This window comes from Netta rufina (genome assembly GCF_964035555.1).
Source record: "Netta rufina genome assembly, chromosome: 5".
Classification (NCBI taxonomy): domain Eukaryota; kingdom Metazoa; phylum Chordata; class Aves; order Anseriformes; family Anatidae; genus Netta; species Netta rufina.
In genome coordinates this window covers 49,977,870-49,997,710 of record NC_140128.1, presented here as the reverse complement: position 1 = coordinate 49,997,710, position 19,841 = coordinate 49,977,870, and the positions used below count along the sequence as shown (strand labels likewise).

The 19,841-nt window shown below is 38.8% G+C and overlaps 1 protein-coding gene across 1 annotated transcript; it reads left to right on the top strand.

Annotated features, from left to right (window-relative positions):
• Nucleotides 1-246: 246 nt before the first annotated feature.
• On the top strand, nt 247-19,588 carry LOC311210206 (uncharacterized protein; the record flags this gene model as incomplete). Its single annotated transcript, XM_084287996.1, has 8 exons — nt 247-892; nt 1,786-2,056; nt 2,717-2,864; nt 3,676-3,866; nt 16,048-16,754; nt 17,299-17,569; nt 18,358-18,505; nt 19,382-19,588. The coding sequence occupies 8 exons, from the start codon at nt 247-249 to the stop codon at nt 19,586-19,588; spliced, it is 2,589 nt and encodes an 862-aa protein (XP_084144122.1).
• Nucleotides 19,589-19,841: the final 253 nt, after the last annotated feature.

Here is a 19,841-nt window from a genome sequence, read left to right as displayed (position 1 = left end):
GAAGTTACAGTGGAATATTATAATTTGATTGTCTGATGTTTTAATTAATAATTTGGTTGAATTTATTGGAGACAAGACATTGTTTGCATGGCTACTTTAAATGTTCTATGTACATTAGATATTTACAGTTGCCATACATACTATTTATCATAACAAACTATTCATTATTTCTTACTGCCAAGCTCATCATTATCTTCTGTTCATCTAATGATTGTTTATTTTGTGACAGAATAATCTGAAAAGAGGATGAAGTGTCTTCTGTACCTGTGTTTACTCCTTGCTGATCTTTGTGCCACAACACAATGCCACCACAGAGATGTTTGCCATGAAGTCAATAACACAAATCTACATGATGGAACAGAGAATTTATTAAAGCACAACTGTCAAGACCAAGGCTCCAGCTACGCAGATTTTGTATTTAAATTTTACAAGCAGGCTATAACAAAAGAAGTTGATAAAAACATTTTCTTTTCTCCTATAAGTATCTCCACTGCCTTTGCCATGCTGGCTCTTGGTGCTAAGTCCAGCACCCTGACTCAGATTTTTGAAGGACTGGGCTTTGACAGTCCGACTGAGACACGCGTAAATGATATACATGAAAGTTTTCATAAAGTTTTAGCAGTACTGAACTGTACTGATGTTAACATCACTTTAAATATAGGAAATGGCCTTTTCACTGCTATTGGGTATGAACTTCAGGAGACATTTTTACAAAATACCAAACAGTTTTATGATGCAGAATTTTTTACTAGCAATTTCCATGAACCGACAGAAGCTAAGACACAAATCAATAATTATGTAAAGGAGAAAACCCAGGGGAAAATACCCGAACTAATTGGTCATCTTGATCCAAATACTATACTGGTTCTTGTTAACTACATTTATTTTAAAGGTAAGACACATAACATAATATTACAATGGATAATTTTGATGCAAAAGAAAGAAATTGTAGCAAACTCTTGATGTTTTATTAGCAGTGTGACAACTTAAGAAAGAGCTAATCTGTGGAGGAGTTTCGAGATAAAGTTTAGATGTGGCCAGAAGCAAACTTTCTGATTGTTACGAATTACTGATTGATTGTGGCCTAATTTGCCCAAAAGTTATGGACAGAGAAGTCCCAGTCTGGTAGGTTCCCTAACAGACAGGAATGTCTCATAGCATGCAGACTCAGTAGTCTGGGACAAAATGACTAAAGATGTTTTGGAAATCTCTATGCTATGCCAATGAAACGTGGAGGAATTACATGCTTGCACTTCCAGGGTCCCCAGTATTAAAGTATATCTACTAGATATGCTGTGTAAAAACTTGAGACCTAGCATTTTGAGGGTGTGTGCATCTGGAGCCCAGATCATCTGCTTGGATGCTAGGATCCTTTATTCTGTTGAAGAATTCCTCATCGGACTGAGGGCAGTCAGTCTGCACCTGGTATGGGACATCCCCTAACACGGGAAAATAGAAGTGCAGGAAAGGCATAGCAAGATCCTGTGGCAAAATCAAAGTAGATTAGTTTAGGTAACATAAAAGGCACAAGAGAGTGATGGGAACATATGGCTAAAAACTGAAGCATGACTCTCTCTTAGTTAGTCCTCATCAAACTTTCCAGCTAAACTCACTACACAGATAAAATGCTTCATAGTGTGTTATGCAGGAAGTTGAAGTGATCTGGTAATCCTTTCCCATAAACAGTGCTCCAGCATACTAACGTTTAAATTGGTCTGATTTGTATCAGCCATTTTTATGATCTTCATATATTCAAATGAAACTTTGTCTCCTTCCCCCCACTAGCTGCCTGGGAAAAGTCTTTTGATCCTACACGTACATATGAGGATGACTTTTTTGTGAACACAAATACACCCATTAAAGTCAACATGATGCAGTGTGACAGCGACTATAACAGTTATTATGATCAGGATCTATCTTGTGAGGTGGTAGAGCTGCCTTACCAGGGCACTGCACGAGCATTGCTCATTCTGCCTGATGATGGGAAGATGAAACAAGTGGAAGATGCTCTCTCCAAGGAAGCTGTTTGTAAATGGTATAGCAAACTTGAAACCAGGTAAATCTAGGTAGATGAATTACTATAATTTCAGAAACACTATTATTTTTAAGAGAAAGCATTAATTTCAGATATCCTTCTCCTGGATTTCATGTACTGATTTCATAGAGCAGGGTTTTAAATGATTCCCAAGATAAGCTAGAGAAAAACATTATTGATAAGCAACTACAGGCTTTCTGACCTGACGGAAGTGGACACAACATTGCAAGAACTACCTCGAGACTTGGTTGGCTACCTTTTGGATACCATACCTCTTTTTTCACGTTGCTAACCTAATTCATTTGCTTCACTGTATCCTAGATTTTATCTTCCTTTACCCTTCTTTTAGGCTTTCCACAGCTGCTCTGTTTACTCTCTGTAGACTTCTCACTACAAAATCCTTCTGGGTATGCATGTCTTGACACTGGGATGAAAGAGTAGCAATGAAGATTTTAGTTAGTTAGTTTGTTTGTTTCTTTAAGGATAAATAAATCCATTGAAAGAGTGTATGTACAAGAAGATGGATTTGGGCATCTGTCTGGATGCCCAAATAAAAATGCTGCCAATAAGCAGATTAGCAATCAGAAGAATACTGACAAATATAATTGAATTGCATACTATCCAGCCTGCTGGCTGAAACAAGACTGCTTTTTTCACTGCTGTTTTTTCTCTGTTCAACAGAAGAACAGATCTGCACTTGCCAAAGATTTCTATTAGTGGGTCTTATGATGTGAAAAGTTTGTTCAAGGAAATGGGCATTACTGATGTATTCTCTAGTAATGCTGATCTATCTGGAATTAGTGGCAGCCGGGATCTTCAAGTTTCACAAGTAAGTGGATGGACAGAGCTAGTGTTGGGGTGGTTGTTAGTTTTTATGATCAATTATATTTGGGGTTTTTAATGACTTGCTTTCCCTCCTTGTCTTACTGAAGTTATAAACAAAACTTGTGATGGTGTCCACAGGCTTACTTAATAATTGTGTTTTTCTTCAGAGAGGGTCTGATGTCTCACCTTTGAATTATTTTAATTAATAGGCTGGATGTTAAGTGCATGGAAAAGTTGGACAAGATTTGAATGCTTTTTTGGCACTGTAATACAATAGTTTATATGCAGTTATATCATGAAAACTACAAATGAGATGTGTGTTATGATATTTGTGTTGATAAATACCTCATTTTTAAAAAATATTTTCAGTTTCCAGGAAACTTCTAATTTACAGTAGCAGAATTTCACCATGTCAGCTTAAGCTACTATCTAAAGTTGTAGAGAAGACATAGACTGCTCCTAAATTAGCATTTAAATAGCAGGCTTCCATAAACTTTGGAACAACAGAGAAAGTGTTGCTAGTGGAAGTCTAAACCATATAAGAAAATAAACCCCCCTCTGTTATTTGTTATCAAGTTGTTATCCCCCCTCTGCTCAGGACTGGTGAGGCTGAATCTGCTGTGTGTCTATTTTTGGCCATTTAGTCCTGGAATAGAGAAAACACTCCTTGCAAGTTGTTGGAGATTTACCATACAGGAGTTTTGTTTGCTGGATTTTATCCCTTTTTCTCCTAAACATTCCATAAGATGAGAGTTTATCTTTACCTCCTTCTTTTTGTCACATATAGCAACTACATTCGCTCCTTTTCCCCACAGGCAATTCACAAGGCTCTGTTGGAAGTGGATGAGACTGGAACTGAGGCTGCAGGAGCCACAGCCATAATCCTTACCAAAGTTTTCCGTCCTTCAGTTACAATCAAATTCAACAGGCCTTTCATTATGTTGATTTCTGACAAAGCAACCAGCACCACACTTTTCATGGGGAAAATTGTTGATCCTACTAAGAAGTAATTGCTGAGTTACTGGGCATGCTGGACATGTATTTGGCATGGATTATAATGGCAGCCATGTTTGCACATGTGGGCTGGTTAGTGCTCTTATAACTGCTCCATAATTAAGGAATATTCAGAGTTAAATGTAGAATTTCATTATCAAATTAGTAAGAAAAAACAAAACAAAACAAACAAAAACAAAAACAAACAAAAAAAAACAAAACAAAACAAAACAAAAAAAAAAACAACAAAACAGACAGTTTAAAAATGTAACATTTTCACAGTTGAGTAATTCAAGTTATTAATAGACTTTCAAAATTTTCCTTGGAAGAGAGTTCTGTTGTTTCTGTAAGTGATTTCTCTCTGCTAAGCAGTTTTGCCTAGACTGTTTTAAGTTCTGGGTTACTCAATAAAAGCTTTTTCCCAATGGGTAACAAGTCTCTTGTCATTCTGTTACCCCTACTCTGGGACTTGCTGATGATCAGTGCTCACCTGGGTCAGTCCCTACAGGGCCCTTTCTCCCTTACATATATCTTTGCTGCCTAGTCCATTGTTGTTAACCTCAATCTACCTGTTCTCCTTTCTCACATGCCAAATCTTGGCCTAAAATCTTTTTAAAAACTTTGAAAAAAATAGAAAAATTCTGAGACAACAGATTCATTCTGCTTTAGCAGAAAAGTGTCTTTCTGCAGCCCAAAAGGTCAGTAAAAAATAGTGAAAGACAATGACATTAAACATGAAGTGTTAAAGAATTGTCCTGCTACAATATCCTTCATCAATTACTACTATGGCTAATGAATAAGATTAGCATTATTGTTTAAATCTGTCACTTACAGACTGACTTTCAGTGTCTCTGGTATCTTGCTATAAATCAATTAACAAAAGCTTTCAGTTACTTATTAACATAGCAGTCTGTCTGTAAAATATGTTTTAAATGCTGTTAAGTGAATCCATATTTTCTCACATGGAGACAGTAATTCTTTGTACTTTCTCCTTATGTGCTTTCTTGAGTAAAACCTGTTTTCAAGAGACACATAAGCACCCTATTGCCATTGCAAATCTGCAGATCTCCCACTCTTACTGCAGAGGAGCACTGGGGCCTGGTGCTCAGCCTTGCTGACCTGTATAGCAAACCCTTTATTGTGCAGTTGCAGTCTCAAGGAGAGGCTGACTCCTGCTTTGACAGCTGCTCTCCCACTGCACTACACCCTTTGATTCATGCCATTGCATAGTGACCCTGGATAAATGTTTTGCAAGCAAGGTTTAGTGCCCATCCCTTGGAAGATGGTGTTCCGGAATGTACATTGCTTATTTCCATCGTGGGTACATTGCTTATTTCCATCATGGTTCTGGCAATGTGCTGTAAGCACTGAGAAGACAATGCAAGTCCCAAATCAACAAAGAACTCACGACCCCTAACATCACTCTGGCCCTCAGACTTATTCCCCCAAACTTGTTCCGACTTTTTTTATTAGGACCCATCTGTGGCTGTAGCATGGGTTTGGGGTGTGTGTGTTTGTGGGGTGGCTATGCTTCTGTCTCAGAAGATTTGGAGACCGCTTTCTTGTCTGGGAAGAGGAGTCCCTTTGCTCCAAGCAGTGAGAATTCAGTGGAAGCCCTGAGCTATTGCTTCTGCCAAGGCAAGATACCATCACTCAGTGGATCGGGAGATACCAACCTCTGTGTGAAGCAGCGGCTTTTACAGAGTTGAGATCAATGATAACTTGCTGCGGTGGAGGTGCTGTTTTGTGGTAGCTGTTTGAACTCAACAAGAGCTGGGAGCAGTTCCAGTGAGATCCCACCCTGATAAATCGGTGCACCAGTACTGATTACAAGGTAGGATGGTGAGATTTCTATCAGAGCAGGGTGGCAGAAAAACAGGTTCCGGGCCTATTGCTAAAGGGAAAGAGGTTAGGAAAAATCTCACAGTTGCTAGGACAGAGCAGAGGCTTTAGGAAATAACAAGTGTAGCAACTTCCTGCCCCATCTTCCTGCCCCATCTGCCTCCCAGGCCTTTGCTTTTGAGAATGGAAGCAAGGAGCTACAGGAGGAAAGCCACAATGGGAGTTTTCACATGGTAGTGAGAGGAATAGGGTGCTAGCCTGACCCTGGCAAAAGTCTGTCTTCCCACAAGGAGGCTTTGAATGATGGGTTTTGAAGGAATCTTACCAGCATGTGGGGTGTCACCACAGTTGTCCCCCAGTGGAGGTGTTTCACAACCAGAACAGCAGGTTAACTTGAGGAGTAACATGGTCCTGGAGCAGGAAGAGGGATTTTCCCAAATCTCCCTGCTAGGGAAGGATATGAGGAGGACGGGTAACAAACTAGTCATGTGCCATCCATATGTGGAAGGAACGAAAATGCCTGTAGCTCACAGTGTGGAGATCCACAGAGCCTGGGTACTTAACAAACCTGGCTGATGTTATACTCACCATAGTCTTGATGACCTTCTTTAAGAACAGAAACAATTCTGTCAGGTACTGGAGAGGGGTCCTTTCATTCTAATTGCAGAAAAATCTGACCACGTTGATCTTCCCTGCATCATTTGTCCTTACTGCTTTTGTCTGTCTTAATGGGTGATAGGGAACAATCTTATTCATGCTATCTAATTATAGTTATGGTAAACAAGGAAATGGCATTCTTATAGACTAAAATTTTCATTTAGAGATCATGTCTTTATTTTGTCTGTGGTATTTTATGGAGTCTTTCATTCATGTGTAGGTAATTTTAATCTTCCACTACAAAAAAAAAAATAAAAATCTAATTGGAACAGATGAATTTCATACGTACATTCCCTCAGTCTATGCAACAGCTGGACCCAGACTAAGCCCTGAATGATACCTAGAATTTCTTTATGTCCTATAAAGTGTTGTCCATTTGACTTCTTTCAATGACAGGCAGCAGAAGGGCAAGTACAGCTTATAGTGGAGTATGCGACCTCTTACCCTACAATAACTGTCCAAGACAGGTGATCTGCTGTGAGTCTATTAGCCCTTTTCTGACAGGAAGCTCAAAGAAAAAGGACTTAACTAAAGAGAGCTTATCTCAGTTGTGAGTCCCGGCAAGGGAAGATGGACCCACCGGTCTCTGAAAAGCAGCTTATCTGTGTCCAAGCAGCCAAGCTTCCCCTGGCAGTCTCTGAGCCATGTGGGGGACAGCAAGTTTGTTCTGCTTGACCTTGTTTATGGTCCACTGGGACTGTTTGTTGATGGGATAGTTTCTGTCAGTAAAGCTCTGTTTGTATTTCCCCATGGCAGGATCTATGAAATATGTTGTCACAAACCATGGAGCAGTGTGATTTTAGGTCTAACTCAGTATGTGTCCAATGCATTTTTTACCTTTCATCAGTAAGAAAAGGAGCTGACTCAATGCCATAAGGCACAAAGCAATGATCTAATCACAGAAATACCAGTTGATCCAATAAACCCTGCTAATCAAATGCTACAAGTACTTTGTACTTTCATTTCTTCACAGAATCATAGCATGCCTTGGATTGGAACAGACCTTTAAAAACCATCCATTTCCAACCTCCCTGCCATGGGCAGGGACACCTTCCACTAGATCAGGTTGGTCAAGGCCCCATCCAGCCTGACCCAGCTAAGCAATTTGAGGCTTAACTTTGTTCTCCAGAGAGCTCTCCCTTGAACGGGCATAGCAGCTCTCTTTCTGCATCTGCATCATCAGTTCAGCCCTTAACTGCTGTTACTGGTTTGAGGAAATGGGAATTTGGCCAGACACAAGCCAACCCAATTCTAATTGTTTCAGTAGAACAAAACCAGCAGGCTTTTTTGTTTTGTTTTGTTTTGAACCAGCAAGCTGAGAATCATTAAGGTCTTAAAAATCAGTTGACTTTGATAGTTCCTGGGCAGGGTGATTTTGGACTGTGGATTCTGAGAACCAGGCATACCTGTATGGCAGCTACAGGGCAGCCAGTGCCTCACAGCCCAACTCATCTTTGACATGAGTCTAGTAGCTTTTGGAGATATAAAGAAAGCTTATAGCAGTGTTACTCCCTCATCCAGCATTGAAGTCTTTTCTCCAAAACACAGAGGAACCAAAGTTTCCCAAAAGAAAACAAATGTGCAAGAGAAATGTGAGCAAATATTTCACTGAAAACTCCAAATATTCTCTGCAGTGAGAGTTTAATTGGATGCAAATTCTCAAGAGGGAAAAAAGCATGAAGATCACCATGGCCTATGTAATTCCAGGTCCTGTGAGATGTCTGCAAATTTTATCCAACCACCTAGCAGTCCGTTTTGTAGTGCACCTCTGCCCTTACTCACAGGGGGGCTGCTTTGGTGATATCATCCATTCTCTGTAAAAAGTTATCCAGCAGTGATTGGTCTGGAAAAAAACTTTGTATTTTCCCAGTCCCAGGTTTTACAGAGAATCCATTTTTAAATAACATGCAATTTGTACTTTCCTTAGACTAACAGTTTTAAAGAAAACAATGTAATTCATTCATTTCATGTAGATGTCCTTGACTGTGATTAATAGCCTAGTTGCACAAACTCAGATCAGCACAGATGTTGATGCAAATGACTTTGCTGGCTTCTTGCAAAAGAGAATTTCCATGATGAAACTAGCTTTTCAGTTCAGTCCTACCCCTAGAGATGAATTTATCACAAGTGAATTAACCTGATTTATACAAATGAGTCTTATTTATTTCTCTTATATTCAATTGCTTTCAGTTTCTTTTCCATAAGCCATCTGGAAGTAAAATACTTATGATTTATTACTTTACTAAAGAACATATCCTTTGTGGCTGGAAAACTTCTGTTAACATCAATATGATGCTCTCATGGAAGGTCTGATGAACACTGGGCTTTGCCTGACTTGTGCAAAAATCTTATTAAGGAAAAGATGTTACTTTGTTTATCCTTTCTCATGTGGGAAATATGGACCAGGTGGAAGATGCTCCACTGAAGGAAAATGTGTGAAAGGGAAAAAGAGCACAGAAAAAGATAATTCACTAAGTGTTGCAGTCGTCATAAGAACTTTGATTGCAGCCAGGAAAGAATCTTAGAGCAAGAGAAAACATCTGTACATGGTTGTGATGAAAGATGTAACAAAAAGTGAGTCTTAAAATGCATATGAATGCAAAAGAGAGCATATGCGTAGACCTCATTTAGATATGCTGCTCACACAGATTTTCCTTTATCCAGTAAAAAAGCCATACCATACCTCACATGTTCAAGAAATAGACACAGTGCAATTTGATTTTTTTTTTCCTGTTCCTGAATCTTTTATTTTTCAGGTCTGAGCTCTGTCCTTCAGGCAAATCTTATGGAAGAAATTTTAAGACATCTCGGGATCCACCTGCCTCTAACAGAGGTTATTGCCTTGTGTCAATGCTGGACATTGCTGTGTGTCATAGTCTTGACATAGAGTTTTAGCAAGGGTGATTGAGAAGAGCCATCGAATAGAGGCAAATACACTCCATTCCTAGGTGCATCTAGGTGGGCAGGGTAGAGAAGATGGTGCTGTGGTCATGACATGGCTGTACCACATAGGTACAACCCCAATACCAAAGTGTTTTATGGTGGCATGTTAATGGAAATGGGGTTTTGCTAACCTAAAAACATGAACATTAGAAGCTAAAGGCAAACACACCATATTTTCTTTTTCATCTGTTGAAACAGGGAAGAGAACTGTCACAATAAACCATCTCATGGATATGTCAGAACATCCCTAAAGTTTAAAGTGTCAAAGAATTGTTTAAGAAAATGGAGCAATTGAATCATATCATAAACTTAATTTAATTGAACATTTTTTATTCAAAGCTAGCTGCTTTAACTTCTGATTCTTCACTATGGCTGACAGTATTAATCTATTAAATAACAAATGATTACAAGTTTAGTCCTAATACTTTCTACCTGGCTCTGGAAGCAAAAATCTTCAAGTGTAATTCCAAGATATCTCCATAAAGGATTTGGTTACTTCTTGTTCGAAGTCACGTTTGCACCAGAAATTTAAATAATGTGAGACATCTATTTAAATTTAAATTTAAATTTAAGTAGCAATTCCAAGAGGTTTCTCTGTGTAAGCAACTTCATTCCAAAATGAGAACTTTTATTCCCTGTTGAAATTGTCATTCTATAAGTTGCCTGCATGAGAAAGGTTCCTTTGCACCAGGATAATAAAGTGTGTGGGGCAAATTCTGCTGGTAAAAAGTTCTCATTTCAGTAAACCAGTTACGGCTGGTAAGATCTCTGCAAGAATCCAAGCTTGTATTATGAATTTGCAAGCCTGTTTTCTGCGGGTACATCCACAGATACAGAGCCTCATGTTCTGGAGATTATGGGAAATGGAGCCCTGTGCCACCATCTTCTGGTAAAATCAAGGAATGGACATGACAAATTTTGTCATGTCTTGAAGCCTGAAAGAGCACTATATTTCTGGCTTACTATTGCTGTGTCAGTAGGGATTTTGATTTTCTTTTTAAGTTTTACATGCAGGATTGGTAAATACTATACTTGAACTGACTAGCTACTCAGGAATACATCCTCAGTGTTATGGTAAGTAGTTTATGTACTGTTCAGTTCTGTAGTGGGGTAGGAGGCAAATTAAATATTAGAAATTATTAGAGGGAAAAAAAAAAAAAAAGAGCAAATCAGATAGGAATATTGTGCCACTGTTTAATTATCTGGATCATCTACACATCGATTAGAGCAGGTAGTTCTGCTCCTGTAATAACAAAAAGAATATATGAGAATTGAAACATCTTTAGAAAAGGGTACTAAGGGTAATCAAAGTTTTGAAATAGCTCCTGTTTGAGATGAGAGATCTTTAGCTAGGGAAAAAAATATCTTGGGGGGAATGTAAAAGTGGAGCAGAATATGTGGATGAAGACTGAAAGTTTACCATACATCTAATGCAGAAGCTAGGGGCGTTCTTATGCCCCTAGCTTCTCATGGAGGAGACAGCTTCAAAGCCAAAGAAAGCAGATGGTTCTGCATACAGCTAGTGGTGTATGTAGAGTGGACATTGCAGGATGATCCTGCAGTCCCAAAGATCTATCAGTCCTGTACATGTTCCACATGCACCTTTCCCAGTGCTCCACTGCGCAACAGATCACTTTTGGGGGAGAGTGCTCAGACCCAGGACAATGAGACTGAATGGAAGTTCTTAAGCTCTCAACCATCTTTTGCACTCCAAACCTCAAACTTTTCTTGTTGAGAGAGGATAAAATCAAATGGAATAGGAAAAGGTCAGAAAAGACCCATATTTACCCAGGTGCATTGTACAAGCTCTCTGCTAGAGGCTGAAGTAACCAGCATGTTGTCCTTCTCCCATTACGTAGCACTGGCACGAGATAAATCTAACTTGTAAGCAGGTGCCTTCTAGCTTAAAAATATATTTGTCTGGAGAAAGTGAATTTTCAGTGCTACATATCTGTGACTCTAGTTTTTATACTGAGCGTAAATCAGTGGAAACTTAGGTCATCTGCATTTCTTTGGTAAGCAAATAACTTTCAGTCCAAAGCATACAATGAACAACAGTTCAAAGATGCATCATTTCATCATTTTCCAGTTCTGTAATTCACCGTTCCAAACTCGGAAAAGCTTTTCCAAAGTGCTTCCGCAGTAGTCTAGTTTAAAGCTGAAAGTCTCTTAGAAACAATTTAAATTCGAAGGGTTTCTTGGCTGATTTGCTCCAGATTGGTTATATATGGAGTTATAGTCTGCTCGCTTTTCCAAGGTGGATTCTTCGTAACGATGCTTTTCAGTCACTATTCATCTAAGCAATTGTATTTTATGTACCATGTTTTTACTAAGAATTTTTGCATTTGCTAACTGCATATTCACTCAAACCAATTTAATTACAGTTCTTCAATAAGTTTTATCAGGTAGCTAGAGTACATCTGAGATTCAGGAGTGTTAGGCATTTAGGAATTAGTGTTAAGTGTTAGGCAATTAGGAATTCCCTGCTTCCAAAGTATCTATCAACTAATGCCACAGAAACTGAATTAAAATATAAGCTTCTTGGAGAACACATATAAGTAAAGCTATGGATAAAAATGGAGTGACATATTATTGAAATGTAATATATATAAAATCTATTTTTTTTTTCATAAGTAAATGTAAGGATGATGAAAATATTCATGACAGATAATGAGAAATTGAGTCACATGAACTGTGTAAGCTGAGAAAGTGTGACTCTTAACCTCAAATGCAAAGAAAACAAAACAAACAGCTTGGTTTCCAAAGGAAACAGCCTCAGATTTTCATATCTGTAGCCACTTGCCTTCTCTTAGCTAACCTCCATAACACTGCAGTTCATTGCCAAATAGCAGTTAGGCTTACCAGAGAACTAGGAAATTGAAAAAACATTATACTACCATGTGAAAATCAGTGAAATCCAAGTTTGTACCTGCTGTGGGGATGGCAGGCAGGTCTCAGCTGCTGTAAATTTTGCTCGCAGCAGCCAGCAATGAGCACATGGCAGGGATCCCCTGCCTAGGAGTGCAGTTTGTGGGGAGAATAATGTACACGAACATTTGTACTATGAAAATTTAATGTGATGTGAATCAGTACCATGCACTGACGTTGTGCTATTAATCTTCATTAGAACAGAACAGAGGGATAAACTCAGAATTTTAATCTCATTAATTTCTTTGGGCTAGTTTATTGGCTGGACGCTACTGAAGTTGATGACAAAGGGATGGTTTGCCTAAAATGAGGAGCTGGATACTAAACTAACATAAAACTATGAGATCAGGTAAAGACAAGTTCTTCTACCTCACCACAGCTTGCTGAAATGTGTCTACATTTAACTAAAATATAAAATAGCCATATCTAATGGCTTATTCCATTCTGATGATGATGACTTCTCTGAAAGAGTGAAGGTCTCTCAGCCTGGGCATTTACAGCCTAATCAGCTTATCTCCTTGCCTCATTTTTAATATATTCTGTTTTTTATTCCTTTCATTTACACTTGATGTGATTTTCAGGTCTTTCAACAAAATCCTAATGATTAAGCTTAAAATATTTTTACATCACTTCATAAAATGGTAGGAAAAATATTTTTGCTATTAGCAAAAATTGGTTTAAAGAATGGGAATTTCATAATATAAAATACACAAAATGTGCAATTTTTCAAGTGCTTGAAGAAAAGGTCTTTTGTATTTATAGTTCTGTTAATAAAACTTCACAATTAGAGACAACATTTCTTCAGTTTTTGTCCAATTCAAGTCACAATGCATTAATTTTTGCCACAGGTTCTGATTTAGCAGCAATAATGATTATCTTTAGCAGAACTCCTCATACAATACTCATACGGTTAGAATTAGTAACACACGTCTTGTGCGATCAGGTATCACATTCAAAAACAATTCCTAGGGGCATTATTTCTTATGTGCATTCAACAACATGCTTGGGTAGTTCTTGGATAGAAATCTAAGGTTTTTTGTCTCCCAGGCTTGTGCCTGCATTATTAGGTTAACATGTCATACTAGTTGATCTTTCCCCAGCCATATGAATACCTATAGATCTATTTGTATTTCTACACGTACATATTGTGTGTGTTTCATAAGCAGAAAAATCCAAACAATTATCTGCACAACTCATTTAAGTATTTTTTAACTTTCATTTTATTTTTAGGAAAAACATCCTCAGAGGGAAGACTGGGCACTGTTTTCCTTTCACTTTCTTGTCAATCTCTTGCAGCCTGAGGATTAGCTATTCCCCTGCAGTATGGGTTGTTTGGGTCTGATTTTCTCAGGTTGAACTGTTCATAAGATTTGAGGGTCTTGTATCCAGATCAAATTATCAAGTGCTCCAGTCACTTGGTCAGCAAACATAAGATTAGTGTTGCCGTTGTCAATAAGAAAATGTTGTTCCCTGCCCTCTTTTGCTGTTTGACTATAGAAAAGAAAAGTCTTGCCTGTCTTTTATGGTAAGGAAGGAATTATGTGCATTATCTTTTATATATTTGTGGTTTTTTGGCATAGCGAAACCTAGAAAATGAAGTCTTCTCTGTGAATGGCTTAGATACTTGCTAGGCAACACGATATTCCTGAATCTCTCTATTCCTTGATCTCACAATGTCTATAAACCACAATAAATTAGTTTTTCTTTGTTTGTTTTTGTTTTGTTTTTGTTTTTGTTTCTATTGAAAGCAACATAAACATTCTTTCCTGCTTTGTGTTCTTAGATAGCATCAGAAGGTACCTTACCTCCTCATTGCCTTCCCCAAGAAGGCAATTGCATTTACCAGAAGGTACCAAGTAGGTATTCCCACCACAGCCCTGTCACTCATTAAAACATAAGGAACTTGAGTATATTTTGGGAGGTGTCAATACAATCAGGTATGCATAGTCTATACGTTTTTATCTGGCACATATTTAACTGATCTCTTAAACATGTCTGTGTTCCCAGGATGGAATTTTTAGCTTATCCATTGTTGCTCCAAAGAAATTAGAATTGATTTGCTGTGCAGCTGACCAGGCACCCAAGTCTCTCCTGGAGCTAGAGCTCCAGCTGTCCCAGGCCTTTCACAAAACAAAGCTGATAGAAGAGAGTTTTCTACCAAGTCCCTATTCCTTCCACATTTTTTTTTTCTGTCCTTGCACTTGCTGTCCTGTTGTTGTTTTGGTTTTGTTTTGTTTTGTTTGTGGTGTTCTTATTGGTGTTGTTTCTAAAAGGATGGAGAGAATTTAACCAACCACACCAATAGTCACAGGTGATGTCCAGCAGTAATGGGGCAGCAGCTGCACTGACTGGCAATGTCTCCCAAGGGTGGTAAAGCCACATTGCCAGCTGCTGTTATTCACTAAAGAAACCTAGAGACCATCACCACTTACATACAGTCTGCTCCCCTGAAAAGAAGCCCCCAGACCAGTAAATATGGAGTCAAAAAGGGAGTATGGTAAGGCAGAAGGGCTTTATAAATCTTTTTTTTTTTTTTTTTTTTTTTTTTTTTTTTTTTTTTTATCCTGTTTTGAAATCCTGACAAGAGGAGTTATGTGTCTGGCAGCACCCCTGTCCTGTTTGCTGTCGCCCTGAGACCAGGCTGGGAAAGGCAGGCAGGCAGGCAGGCTGCACTTCTTGGGGAGCTGCACTGGGACCTTTGTCCCCAGGAGCCAGACCCAGGCTGCTATGGGTGGCCTTCACGTGAATTCACCATGTTCTTCTCCAGCCACAAAGGGCACAGCTATCCCACCAGACCCACGCAGAAGGCTTGTCACAGGAATCCACAAGCATGGGAGCAGCAGGAGATGTGTTCCCTATCATTCAGAACCCCACCATCCAGCAATATTGGCTTGGACAATTAATCTCAATGAACTATCCATAATATCTATGCCATTACTGCTTGCTGTGCATCCTCACTGGTAGTTTTTATTTGAAGTAATTAATGATTAACGGGGGCACTCCGCTTAATCCTGTTTAATGGTACTGAAGGGAGCAAGGAGCAGACAAGATCAGATGAACTCATCAAGGTCCTCTCTGTAGCACTGTAAGTACCCTTTCAGCTTTCTCTTGGATCACTTGGACACATCAGTTTGGGGGGTTATGTTGTTGCCTGGGAAGGAGCGCTTTTCACATGTAAACAGAGCGGTGTGTCTGTTATGCAAAAATTCAAAACATGTCAAAAAACAGCAAGAACTGCCTGCTAACAAAGAAGACACTTTAAGTAATCAAATAATAATAATAATAAAAAAATTATTCTGGAAACAACAAATATCTATAACGAGATTTCACTGCCACAGTGACTCAATTTTATCTTTGAGAAAATTGTATAAGCATTTTGTAATTTGTCTCCTAAAAGTATGATCTGTGTTTATATTACATTTTTGTTTAACATGTATGTATCTATTTATTTGATTAAAAGAGAAAGACTAGTAGTGCTGCAACAGCCATCCTGCAGTATCAAGAGTAAATCCAGCTTCCACCATTTTCTCTGGGGAAAAGGTCAAAAACTTCCAGTTATTTGCAATTTAAAATTAACAAACCAGCAAACCAAAAAACAGTTTTATACTATTTTTTTTAAAACTTGTTATTATGAACAACATTGCATCTTTTGAGAGAGTGCTCAGTAATGCACATAGTTACCACACATTCTTTCTGGGGATCACTGGCATCAGGAAAGTGAAACAAAAGTGAGAGATTTTTGAGAACAGGTATGTTCTGAGAATCTCATTTTACATGGCTGGAGCACACAAGGATGAAGAAATTAATTTCCCTGCCATATTCAGTGTGTCTATCTCTTTTCCAGGAGGGGTTAAAAGGAAAATGAAGCCGACCTTCTCCTTGTGTTTATTACTGGCTGGTTTGTATGCTGCTGCCCAGTGTCATCAGCACCCTCACTACCGCAATAAGCAGGATACTAAAGGAGTATATTACCCAGGTCACAGTTCTCATGGGGAAGTAGCTTATCCAGATAAAAACAAAACTTTTGTCAAAATAGCTTCCAGCAATGCTGATTTTGCATTTTCATTTTACAAGCTGGTTGCATCCGAGGCAACTGATCAAAATATTTTCTTTTCACCCATAAGCATCTCTGCTTCCTTTGCAATGCTGGCACTGGGTGCCAAGTCAGCAACGCTGACGCAGATTCTGGAAGGGCTTGCCTTTAACCTGAAAAAGACTCAGGAGCAGGAAATACATGAAGGTTTTTGCCAGCTTCTCCACATGCTGAACCGTTCAGATGGTGATCTCCAGCTGAGCCTGGGCAATGTCCTTTTTATAGAAGACATGTTAAAACCACTACAGAAGTTCTTGGATGATGTCAAAAGCTTTTATGAGTCTGAAGTCTTTTCTACTGACTTTAACAACTCCTCTAGTGCAGAGAACCAGATCAACAGTTATATTGAGGAAAAGACAAATGGGAAAATTTTTAAATTAGTGGAAAATCTTGATCCTCTCACTGCAATGGTTCTTGTTAACTATGTCTTCTTTAAAGGTAAGAAATATCGAAGGGTGCTAAGGTTGTAACTTAGATGCTTACTGCTTATTACAGGAAATGAAAATCAAAAAGAAAGAAATTATAGTTTCTAGTAAAAGGGTGTTTTTGTTGTTGTTTTTTGTTTGTTTTGTTTGTTTTTTTTTTGTTTCTTTAGTTGAAGGAACCCATGTTCACTATCTGGAAATTATTCCTATAAAATCATGTACATGTGTAGTCAGCATGAATGTCTGTGTCCTCACTTGGTTGAGTAAAAGACTGGATTTTTTTAACAAACATATTTGCTGTGCTTGGTAAATTCTTTAATGTTTTGATAGACTCATGCTCTAATGAAAGATGATGTTTTCAGTATTATCCATAATTGCTTTTAAGCACCTTGGAAATAAAAGCTGTGATACTGGAACAGCTAAGGGTGCAGTAACATGAATAAATAAATAAATAGGTTTGCTCTAACCAAAGGAAGACTGTGAGACTAGATCCTGTTTTATTCATAGTGACCATTCCTCTTTGTATTTTACTGAATTATTTTTCTTTTTGTCATAAGCCCATTGGGAGAAACCCTTCAGTGCTTTATATACACAACAAGAGGATTTTTTTGTGGATGAGAAAACAACTGTAAAAGTTGACATGATGTATCGGAAGGGTTACTACAGAAATTACTTTGATGAAGAGCTGTCCTGTTGGCTGGTTCAGATACCTTACAATGGAAATGTTGCAGCATTATTTGTTTTGCCTGATGAAGGGAAGATGAAACAGGTGGAAGATGCTCTCTTGAAAAGGACCATGTCCAAATGGGTAAAGTTCCTCCAAGACAGGTAAGAGATTTTGCTAGGGTGAGATGTGACCATGTTATATCAGTAATGTAACCATGTATACATTAGTAATGTTTGTCTCACCAAGACAAAACATTAAAGGGCAGGTTATTTTCTTGAACTCTGTTCACTTATTGGTCCCTCTCTGTGCATGACTTCCCTTTTCTTAGTTGAAAAATGCAAAACAGTTCTGGGTAGTGAAAACCAAGTTGCTCAGCACCAAGTTGACGAAGTTAATAGGCACTTATATGGGCAATGTGAAACTAAAACGGAATTTTAGTGTGTTTTTATTATTATTAATTATTATTATTATTATTATTATTATCTTTATTTCTGAAGTGGGCATTGGGGTGTTGAGAGCCAGGTGGTATCTGCAGTATTGTGTGTAAAAGGAAATTTTAATCATTCACCATTACTGAAGCTGTTTTTGTGGTGGCCTAGGCCCTGTTCTGTATTCAAACAGCCTTAGGTATAACGTATAACTAGCTATAATCTTTTGAGGAACACCTGCTTCCTAGTGAGGCTCTGTTTGCAGCAGAATTGATGGGGCTGTATCGCACTGGGCAACTCTTTGAAACCCACTGTGAAAGTGAAGGTTAATACGGGCTTATACTGCTCCAACACTTTACATTACATGGATATACTGTCCAGAAGTGTTATTTGAACCCTGATACTGCTTTCAGTTTAACTTATAACATCTAGAAAAATAAATGAGAATTGTCACTAAAGTGAAGCTATTAAAGAGCATTACCTAGTTGAAAATTTGTCCTTATGTATGTTATTTTTTACAGAAAAATACATCTGCACATACCAAAATTTTCTATTTCTGGTACCTATGATGTGAAAAAGATAGTCAAACAAATGGGTATGACTGATCTATTTACTGAACATGCTGATCTGTCAGGAGTTACTGAGGAGCCTGGACTGATGCTTTCAAAAGTAAGTCAGCACATGAAACACAGTGACCACATGATTTGCCTGTTCCTGGGAATTGTCATTAATATTATATGAAAAGATTATCCCAGTTTCTCTGAAGCAAAATTTAGTCATCAACAGCCACTAGTCTGGAGGTAAGGGAAGACATACCATTGCTAAAACTGAAGCCACACTTGCACAGAAGGGGTTATGCACACATGGCTCAAGGATGAGGAAGAAGACTTACATATCATTAGATGTTCTTTTGGCTACCAAAAAAAAAAAAATTATCTAAAGGTAGCATGTTAACTTTGGTAAAATATCCTCTCACTCCCCTTAGAGAGGGTAAAAAGCTATTATTCCTGCCCTTCTTGTGCTCCCAAAAAGTTATTTTTTTCAACTAGATGATAGGGTAGATTCCTGATAACACATGAAGCTGCCAAATGCAAAACAAATGTAGGCCAAATTACCATGTTTCTTTACTACCCAAACTTCTTGTCATCAGTCATCTTGAGTGCTTTTTGGCTGTCCGCTGCTCAAGAGTTGCTCTCTGCACATACAGCTAACAGAGGCTACCAGGGGTGGTATTACAGTTGATGGTGCTGTGGTGGGAAGGGCAGGGCTGGTGATGGCCTTCCCCAGGCTGGTGCTGCTGGGTTTCAATCCAGGCAGAGTTCTCTGGCAAGACTAAAGAGGGTGGCGGCCTGGCTCCCCTCCTGCTGCCATTCCCAACCCTAACCCCCACCCTGGCCCTAGTGGGGCTTCCCTTCCCCCATCCCACGGTGCCTAGGGTGGGTCTCAGCTGCCACATGCGTGTCTGGAGAGCTGGCCCAGGTCACCAGAGGAGTTTCCCCTTTCCAGCTTGTCAGCTGGAGGTTGTTTTGCTCTGTGTCCTTGCAGGTGATCCACAGAGCTGTGCTAAGTGTTCATGAGAATGGCACTGAAGCAGCGGGAGCCACAGTGAAGGAGATCACCTGGAGATCTGGCGATTTTCCCCGTCCACCTCGAATCAAATTCAATAGGCCCTTTCTCCTGACAATTGTGGATAAGTATACCCGCACCGTCCTCTTCATAGGGAAAATTGTAAACCCTCTGAAAAGTAACTGATTGGCCAGAGGACATGCACTTTTTCACATTACTGGCTAATTCCTGTGATACAGTAAAACATTTCTGTACACCACTGTGTACTAGTGCTTGTTTTACAACTATTATCATTATGTACATTTCTAATCCCTTAAAAGACAAAAGCTATTTTTACCTTGTCCAAAAGATACTGGTATTTCTCCCCTGCCTACCACTGTATACAGCTTGTAGTATTGATGAAGTACAAGTCCCCTTTCCACCTTTTTTTATAAGAAGC